Source organism: Glycine max, chromosome 10 (assembly GCF_000004515.6).
Source record: "Glycine max cultivar Williams 82 chromosome 10, Glycine_max_v4.0, whole genome shotgun sequence".
In the NCBI taxonomy this organism is placed as follows: domain Eukaryota; kingdom Viridiplantae; phylum Streptophyta; class Magnoliopsida; order Fabales; family Fabaceae; genus Glycine; species Glycine max.
Window position 1 is genome coordinate 38,206,514 of NC_038246.2, and position 10,360 is coordinate 38,216,873.

General features: G+C 35.2%; 1 protein-coding gene across 1 annotated transcript; it reads right to left on the reverse strand.

The window, feature by feature from the left end:
• Positions 1 to 9,324: 9,324 nt before the first annotated feature.
• LOC100500427 (uncharacterized) lies at positions 9,325 to 10,130 on the reverse strand. The gene has a single exon (NM_001250978.2). It carries the CDS (start codon positions 10,068 to 10,070, stop codon positions 9,534 to 9,536), a length of 537 nt encoding a protein of 178 aa, NP_001237907.2. The 5' UTR covers positions 10,071 to 10,130; the 3' UTR covers positions 9,325 to 9,533.
• Positions 10,131 to 10,360: the final 230 nt, after the last annotated feature.

Genomic DNA, 10,360 nt, shown 5'->3' on the forward strand with positions numbered 1-10,360 from the left:
TGTTTCTAACATTATGCAGATATTCCTTACAATCCAAACCATAAGCCCAAATGAGAAGTTCATTTTCATGGGGAATAGAGTGAAACTCCAGTGTAAGCAGTCGAGACTTATTGCGTAAAACTCGACACTGGACATCATTTAGATTTACTAGAAACTCTTTATGTACCTAGTTTATCTAGTAATTTAGTTTCATTATCTAAACTTGATGTTACTGGATACTCTTTTAATTTGGTAATGAATGTTTCAATTTATTTAAACATAATCATCTCATTGGTACTGGTATTCTTGTGATGGTTTATATAAATTTGAAATAAACAATTTGTATGCTGAAACTGTTTTAACTCTGCATCATAATGTTGGCACTAAGCATAGTTTAGTGAATGAACGATCTGCTTTCTTGTGGCATAAACGTTTAGGTCACATTTCTAGAGAAAGGATGGAAAGATTAATAAAAAATGAAATTCTTCCTTATCTAGATTTTACGGATCTAAATATTTGTGTGGGTTGTATTAAAGGAAAACAAACAAAACATACAAAGAAAGGAGCTACAAGAAGCACTCAGCTTCTTGAAATTGTGTATACTGATATTTGTGGACCTTTTGATGTTAGTTCTTTCAGAAAGGAATGATACTTTATCACCATTATTGATGATTATTCACGTTACAGTTATGTCTACTTACTGCCCGAGATTTCTTAGGCAATGGATGCCTTAGAAATTTACTACAATGAAGTAAAAGGGCAATTAGACATAAATGTGAAAATTATTAGATATGATAGAGGTGATGAGTATTACGGAAGATATGATGAAACTGGGCAACACCCAGGTCTATTTGCTAAGCTTGTTCAGAAACGTGCATTTGTGTGCAATACACAATTCCCGGTACACCACAACAAAATGGTGTATCAAAAAGGCGGAATAGAACTTAGACTTTATCCGTATCCTTGTGGATGTATACCTTGAAAACTGCCATGTAGTTGTTGAACAGGGTTCCTAGTAAGGTAGTTCCAAAGACACCTTTTGAACTGTGGACAAATAGGATACCTAGTATAAGGCACCTGCATGTTTGGGGTTGCCAGGCAGAAATAAGGATTTATAATCCGCAAGAAATAAAATTGGATACAAGAACAATCAGTGGATATTTCATTGGTTATCCAGAAAAGTTAAAAGGGTATATGTTTTATTGTTCTAATCATAGTATGAGAATTGTCAAAACTGGAAATGTAAGGTTCATTGGAAATGATGAAATCAGTGGGAGTACAGTTCCACGAGAAATGGAAATTAAAGAAGTTAGAGTGTAAGTCCTTTTAGCTTATGCCTCTAACAGTAAGGTGATTGCTCCTTCAGTTATTGCTACAAAATTAATGAAGAGGAGCAACACAATAATGAACCCATGATGCATAATGAACTTATTATGGAAGAACCACAAGAAGTAGCATTAAAGAGGTCTCAAAGAGAAAGGAGACCAGCTATTTCGAATGATTATGTGGTATACCTACATGAAATAAAAATAAACTTAAGTATTAATGATAATGATCCAGTTTTGTTTTCACAAGCTATAAGTTGTGATAATTCTGAGAAGTGGTTAAATGTCATGAAAGAAGAGATAAATTCCATGGAACATAATAGAGTTTGGGACCTTGTAGGATTACCAAAGGGTTGTAAAAGAGTTGGTTGTAAGTGGGTCTTCAAGACTAAACGTGACTCTCATGGTAACCTTGAACGTTACAAGGTTAGACTTGTTGCTAAGGAATTTACTCAGAAAGATGACATTGATTATAAAGAGACATTTTACCGGTCTCACGAAAGGATTCTTTCAGGATTATTATGGCATTAGTAGCCCATTATGACTTGGAGCTACATCAGATGGATGTGAAAACTGCCTTTCTTAATGGAGATTTAGAGGAGAATGTTTGTATGGACCAACCAATGGGGTTCTCAGTTGAAGGAAAGGAACACATAGTGTGCAAACTAAAGAAATCAATATACAGTCTTAAAGTAAGCTTCCCGCCAATGGTATTTGAGGTTTAATGATGCCATTGTTTCCTTTAAATTTAAGGCAAATACTGTTTATCAGTGTATGTATCTGAAGGTTAGTGGGAGTAAGGTTATTTTTCTAATTCTGTATATTGGTGATATCTTGCTTGCAACTAACGATCTTGGTCTTCTTCATGAGACTAAGAAATTTCTCTCTAGAAACTTTGAAGTGAAAGATATGGGTGAGGTAAGCTATGTGATAGGGATAGAAATATTCCATAATAGATCACAAGGATTGTCAGACTTATCTCAGAAAGCATATATATCGATAAAGTACTAGAGAGATTCAAGATGAAAAGGTATTTAACATCACCTATTCTAATTTAGAAGGGAGACTAATTTAGTCTCGCAAAATGTCCTAGAAATGATATGGAACGAAAATAAATGAAAGCTATTTTGTATGCATCAGTTGTTGTTGCATCTGAAAGCTGAATTTGTAGTATATTTTGAGGCTACAGTTCAGATTAATTGGTTGCGGAACTTTATTTCAGGGCTTGGAATTGTCGACAGTATTGCTAGGCCGCTGAAAATGTATTGTGATAACTCCGCAACAATATTTTTTTTGTAAGAACGACAAGTACTCTAAGGGTGCTAAGCATATAAAATTGAGGTACTTTGTCGTGAAGGAAGGAGTTCAGAAACAAAGAGTGTCAATAGAACATATTAGCACAAACCTTATGATAGTTGACCCTTTGAATAAAGGATTATTGCCCAAGACATTATAGAACATGTTGAAAGTATGGACATTATTGTTATTGATGATCATTAAGTGTAATTTACCTTATGTAATTTTGCTGACACTCTGAGCTCAATTATGATATGTTTCTGATTACCTGTTCTCTATGTTTGCATGCATGTTTGTGTTAGAGTAATGTTAACAGGTTTTGTCTTGAATGAAGACATTATGTTGGACCAATTATGTACTCCTAACTAATGGTCACATTAAGGAGAAGACTAATTTGTAGTACATGGAAGGGACTATGTCGATTAGATGATGTACAACCGCCATGACTCAAATTGGTTTCTATTCTTAATCATGAAATTATGATGTACCCAATGTATAGAACAATTTAGTCAATTTTAATGCGCATTATGTTAGTTAATCTATTTATTTATTTAGTCCATAATGTTTAATGTACTCCTAACTAATGGTCACATTAAGGAGAAGACTAATTTGTAGTACATGGAAGGGACTATGTCGATTAGATGATGTACAACCACCATGACTCAAATTGGTTCATATTCTTAATCATGAAATTATGATGTACCCAATGTATAGAACAATTTAGTCAATTTTAATGCGCATTATGTTAGTTAATCTATTTATTTATTTAGTCCATAATGTTTATTAATGTCACATGAGCCAAGTGGGAGAATGTTAGAATTTATGTCTCATGTGAGAGGCATGTGACTTATGTAGGGACTAATAAGTAAATAATTAACGATTAAGGACTAAATTGTAATTGGGCTTAATAGGAGAAGTTTCTAGGGTTGACTGCTACTTGATGGGAGTAGTGGTTATAAAAGGGGCTTAATACCCACTAACGTGAAATAAGGTCCCCTTCCTGACCAGAAAAGTGTTCTCTCTCACTCATAGCCATCACTAACGGAGAGAGGCAGAAAAGAAAGGCCAAAGGAAGTGAAATCTTATTTCTCTCATCTTTCAAGGAAATCAAAGCGCACTGGAGAGAAGTTCCTATGGATAAAGGTACAAGTCTTCCTATGGAGAAAGGTACACATCATTATCTATTGTTGTTTATTGATTGTTTGTGAGAACCATAGGTTTCAAGATCCTGTTATTTCCTATCATTGATAGTTTAGGAAATCCCTTAAGAATATTTACAATTACATGTCATAGCTTGGTCCTTATAGATTTCCTTAGGCCTACATATCGCTAAATCTAAGTTTGTCGTGATTAGAGAACTCCCTTCTTGACCATTTGAAGGCTCACCCGTATTCCGAAAATAAAATTAATTGCTTGACACAGGGTTATGTTCATCATTGAGGAGACTCCTTATCCTAGATTTTCTACAACATCCTGATTTGATTGTGCAACATTACTTTTAATCGGCAAGACCACCAAAGAAGAGCCTAGGCATAAAATCACTTTCATTGGACATTGTTTTTTCTCATTCTTACGTATATTACACACGTGTGAACACTGAACACATTAATAATAGGCACAATTGTCTTATTTACCCCTAAGCCTACTAATATGTTTGTTAGTTACGCTAAATTTTTATTGTTCACCAAATCGTTGGATTTATTTGTTTTTATCATAATTATAAATCTCCTGTGTCTTCGATTTCTATTGATCATAGTTTCTGGTTTATTGTTCTTTTAATGTTGATTAATATTAGTTTTTCTTTTATGTAACTATCAACTATTTTCCATATAAGATAATCGAGCTAATTAAGTAGGATTGTGAATGATTGTCAACTAATGGTTGGAGATTGATTTTCTCCTCCTTGTACTTCTCCAATATCGGCAATCACTGCAATTCTAAGCATGATGATCATAGCAGTCGCAAGATGAGCCAAAAATGTGGAGACCATCATATCTAGCATTATACTATTTGCCTTTAAGATTGAACTTACCAACCATTGGTACATTAAGGTCAATTTCTGCACACATGATTTATGCTCATTTCCTAGGAAAATGGCTATAACATGATTTGTTTTATTTTTATTCCCATAGAGGGGAGGGTAAGTTGTATTCCTCTTTGGAATGTGAGAAGTTATTTTCTTAACTCCCTTATAACTTTCATTTTAACTTATTTTTTACTACAATTATTTTAAATTTTAAAACATTCTCATAATGTTAAAATCTAACCAAAACAAATTTTTAAATATCCTCTGAAATAACATTCCCACTAATAATATTTATGGGAATATAATTCCTAAAAATACAGTGTCATACCTTAAAACACCCTAGGAAATAATTTGTTTCCCATCCAATTCGAGCCTCATTACTCCTTCATATAGTTGATTTCTTACAATATGTTTCGGCACAATATGCTTTCCATTTCTCTGGCTTTGAAAAACATCTATATCTCCATGACTATCGCTTTAAGAAAATTTCAGCGAGAAGTCAATCTCAACATCATCGTCATACTAAATGTTCCTGTAATAAAGTCTGACCTAGGTTTATGAAACCTAATTTAAAAATATTCAATTGAGGCAAATATAATCCGTCTTCTCAGTTCTGTCCAAGGGATTCTTATTCACATGTCTCCCCTTATTCTCGGTTACTGTCATTCCTAACTTAACTTCCCATTAATTGTTATTATAGGTTTCTTGTGGCTATATTTTTTCATAATCATTACTGTTTCAGAGGGAGTTACATGAATGGATATAACGTTACTCATGTAATATTGGTAAGTAACCGACCATAGACAAACTTGTGGGAAAAGTCCTAAGCCGATCGGCCAATGATTGGTGAGGTAGACTAAAAAATTAAACCTAATGTAATGGCGGTGGTGTTAATTATAGGGTAATGGTGAATCAAAGAGAGTGTTGTTGACACCGAAAGTGAAATCAGTTGAAACTGTGAAGGGGAATGAGATTGGTGTGGGGGCAATAGTTGAGGTTAGCAGTGACAGTGGAGCTTGGTTTGCTGCTACTGTTGTTAAGGTAGTGAGGAAGGACAAGTTCCTTGTTGAGTATCATGGTCTGTTGGCTGATGATGATTCCCAGCTTAGAGAAGAGATTGATGTTCTGCACATTAGGCCTCATCCACCGGATGCTGATGTTGATGGTCAATTCAGTCTTCTTGATGAACTTGATGCTTTCTACAATGATGGTTGGTGGGTTGGTGTGATTTCTAAGGCTCTTGCTGATTTCAAGGTATGTAGTTTACTTTAGGTCTTCTAATGAAGAACTAGAGTTTGAGCACTCGCAGTTGAGGCTGCACCAGGATTGGATTGGTGGCAAATGGGTCATGCCTTGTAAGGTATGGATATTTACTGCTACTCTTTTTATTGTTCATGTATGCATGTTGAAACTTTCTTTTAAAATTTCGCATATCAGCTTACAGTTAAAAATAGGTTTTAAAAAATGGTTTGTGACGTTATTGTGACATAATTGCAGTCATATCATCAAGGTTATTGTGGTCAAGGTTTTCGGGGTCTCCATAACCACACCGTATTGACAGTAATCACAATTGTGGCCACATCAACTGGAATATTTCATGACATCAAGAATTTCTAACCATGATTTCGACTCCAATTTAAAACCTTTAGTCAAAATCAATTGTTGCCTTGTTATGATTGACTTCAATCCTCTTGTAGATCTTTGTGAGTATGTTGGATTTCACCCCCTGCTGGAAGGCAGGGCAGGTTTTGGAATTTGTGGCTTCTTAGGGAATCAATTTAGGATGTGGAGGCATCTGTTGATATTTTTAGTGGGAATGAATCCTCTCATTAAATTTTTAGTGAGGATTGATTCCCATTTTTAAGTTGATGGCTTCTTAGGAAGAAAATTGCATTTAATCAGATTTGAATAATTACTAACTTAAATTCAAGTCAGAGATTTTTAAGCTTAGTAGGTCGAAATCAAGGTTTTAAATAGGACCCTATTGCGGTGTAGCATAGTAGAGCAGCCCCAGGCTGCTACAGTGGGCTGCCACGGCAGCAGACTGGTTTAATGTGGTGGTCGTGCCGAACCAAATATCGGCTGAGATAGTAGTGCTATGTGTTGACTCTAAAGAAGTCCTTTAAACAGAGACATTAGGGCTTTTTATAAGGGGCGAGGGGAGGTATTTTTGAGATTTCAATTTGCAAAAATCAAATATGCCTGCCGCTATAGTAGTGAAAATGGTAAAAAAATAAAAAAGAATACTTGAATTCAGAAAATGCTGATTGATGATTCCCCCATATGGGAAACTTCTATTTGACTTTTTGTTGCTATTTACTTGTATGTTTCATTGTTTTTTATAAGGCACCTATTTCGTTTTATTATTAAAAATATGCATGTCATGACTTTTGAGTAATTTTTATCATTTTTGAGAATCTATATGCACATAGCTATACAAAAAAATTTGGAATAGTGAGTATCCCGCTATCTGCTATCCCCCTATAATGTTTTTGGGATCGGCCACTATGTATCACTATCTGGTATTTAAAACGCTGGTTGGAATGTCCAATAAAAGAAACTCAGGCCCTGTTTGGAATGGTTTTCAGTATTCAGTTTTAAAATTTAAAAAAACCAAATCCAGATTTGTCTTCACAATGGTGGTTTGTATTCGCAATTGGTTGCAACGTTGCAGTGGTTTGTCTGTAACCAGTGGCGGTGTGCGGCGGTGGTTTGTCTTCAAGACGATGATTAGTCTTTGGTCCCTTTGCCTGTGTTGGTGTTCCAACCAGAGGACTTTGAAGATGGTTTGCAGTATGTATTTTGCCTATTTGAGGGTTGGTTCAATAGAGACGATAGATGTGAAATGACTCAGGTTTTCATTTTTAATTTTAAAAAGTTGTTGCAAAATATCTTAAGCATACCATCCGAACAGGGCCTTGGTAGGTTGGAATTTCATTTTTGCCTACTTGTTTTTGTGGTCCAGAATATCTGAAGCATACCATCCAATCGAAATAAGCATTATTATTAGACATTACAGTCCCATAGTCACAGTTACTAAACCTTCATAAGTCATGAATGATCATTTTTTTTTTGGTGTATAATGACACAATGAGGATGGAACCCAAGTTCTCATGCATCTACCCAACCTCCCACCACTGGGTCAATCCTATCGGCTTATTAACAATCTAATTTACTACATAATCATCTGTTGTCTGAAAGGAGGTCTTTAATGATGTGTTTGGTTTTGAGAATGAAAATAGAAGAAATTTTTTTGAATTAAAATAGAGGATAACAGATATGGGTCCCACTGAAAAAGTACAAAATTTCTCCAATATTATTTTCATCTTTCCTTCCAAACACACTATAAAGGAGGGTATGGAATCTAGCACTTGGGTCTTGGGCATCCAATAGACCTATCCATATTGTTCTTTACAGCATCTATGACTGCTGGCTTAGTTTTGCATCCCTCTCTAGTACTTGGGTTTTCAGCATCCAATGGATCTATCTATTTTGTTCTTTGCAGGAACAAAATCAAAACTTGCTCCAGTTGATCTTCATGTATGACTGTTGGCTTAGTTTCACCCCCCTTCCCCCCTCTGACAAATCATGTTGTGAGCTAAGATAATGGGTTCAGGGATATGTCTACGAAAATAAGGGGTAAAGCATACGTGAGGAACAAGTAAAGTGAAACTAAAACGTATTTAGATATTTTGCAAACAAACTCAGTTTAGGAGTGATAGTGTGTATTTGGTTGGAACTCACTTGTTGTAGTTGATGAAGATCAGTAATTGATATACCCTTGCATTTCAAGTTACTGAGCCATAGTCTTTGACTCATGCAAAAATATTTTGTTTCGAAGGTATTAACCTTCGATGCTTTTGGTTTAAATTTTTTTAGGCATTGAAGTTGTGAACGCTGAAGATAGCAAGAAGCAGAAGAAAAAACCCGATTCAGTTCAGTCACTCATTAGGACTTATTAGTTCGTATGAATCAAAACTTAAACTCATCTTGCTAGATATGCTAATGGCCATTTTAGAACTCAGTACATACTCTGGAATTGCAATTTGTACTTAAGGGAGGAGCAACTTTTCCTTTTCTGGTATGCTGGTTTGCTATGTCGCAGCACATAATTTTAATTTTTCGTAATGTTATCTTGTGCCGTTAAAAACATTAGATAAGCAATCAAAAGCAAAAGGTTTTCATTAAAAAATGTTATCAATATGCCCTATAGTATTTTTTTCATGCATTTCCAAACTGAATTTTTCATAATTCTGGAACTTCGCTTGTGTTTATTAGTATTATCATGTGACGTATTGTGTTGCTATTTGTTATTTCTTTCCAGTTTCCATTTGACGAGATGAAAAGCATGTGAATGTGATAGCTTCACTTATAAAGAAGTCCAATCTGGTTTTGCATTCGTGCGTGACTTTCCTTTTCGCGCATTTAGTTTGGCAACTAGAACAGGATGGGTGTTGGTATGGTAGTGGCCTAGAATACTTTTCTTTTCTTTTAAAACATCTCAATTAAGCTACAAATCGCTCATCATTTATTCAATTTTTTCTATTATCATTTTATTTATTTTGATATTCAGTAAATGCGTGATAAATATTTTTTATATGCTCATTTAATTGTAAATTATTTAAATATTTTCACACATTCAATTATAAATTATTATACAACTAAAAATTGATAATATATGTTTTAAAAAAAGTTATATTTGGATTAATTTTTGCTTTCATTCAAAGTGCAGGGAGCTGCTATGCCTATATCCCTGAAGCCGATACTGATACTGATACATAGCTAGCTAGCCTAGCTGTAGATCAAGAGAAAGAAATTGAAAGCATTACAACTTAGTGCAAGATTTAGATAAGCCTATAATTAAAATCAACTTATTATCATATCATAACCAACCTTCAAAATGAGAATCAAACCTCTTGAACTTCAACAGCACTGGCAACTGGTTTAACTTCCTTGAGTTCTTCCTTAACTTGTTTCACTTCCTTGTGTTCTTCCTCCTTTTCCTTAACTTCCTTAACTGGCTCTTCAATCTCGAAAGCCGAGACGGGGAATGTCCTGAAGAGCCCCGAAGGAGTCTTGAAAGTGATCTTGCCAGTGGGAGGATCATCAACAAAGATCTCACTGAGTGTGATCCAAACCAAGAGCTCCTTGGTTTTCACACCAGTGAGCTTTTTGATCTTACCAACCTCAACATAGGCAGTGATCTCAGGAGCATAGGAAACCAGCTTCCCAATCTTCTCAAACTTGTGGTTTGTGCTCTTCTTCTGCTTCAGCCACACAAACCCACTATCCCTCTCATACCCACATTCCTCAATGTCCTTCAATGGCAAAAGCCCATTAGGTAGCCCTACCTCCTTTAGCAGCAACTTTGACTTCTCTTGGCAGAGTTCATCTCCATGATACACCTCTGCTTTGGCTTTGATCTCTGCAGTCACTAGAGACATTTTTTTCTTTTTTCTTTTTCTGATATCAGGAGTATCAGTTAACGTTTGTTATGTGATTATGAAGGATCAGGGGAGATAGGTGGGGTTCATATAGCTCTAAAGCTATGACTTTGCCCTTGTAACTCTCATAAACTTCAACAAATGCCACTGGCATGGTTCGTTATGTGCCACATACTGACATTAATTTGTAATATGTTGTGTTGGGTGTAATAGCTCCTCACTGTTAAGGTAGTTGGTAGGCATAACGTGTGTCTTAAATGCCACTTACTACTGCATGTCGTTAATACATA

Excerpts from the sequence above, each read along its gene's own strand:
- LOC100500427 (NM_001250978.2), bottom strand. The coding sequence starts at position 10,070 with ATGTCTCTAGTGACTGCAGAGATCAAAGCCAAAGCAGAGGTGTATCAT.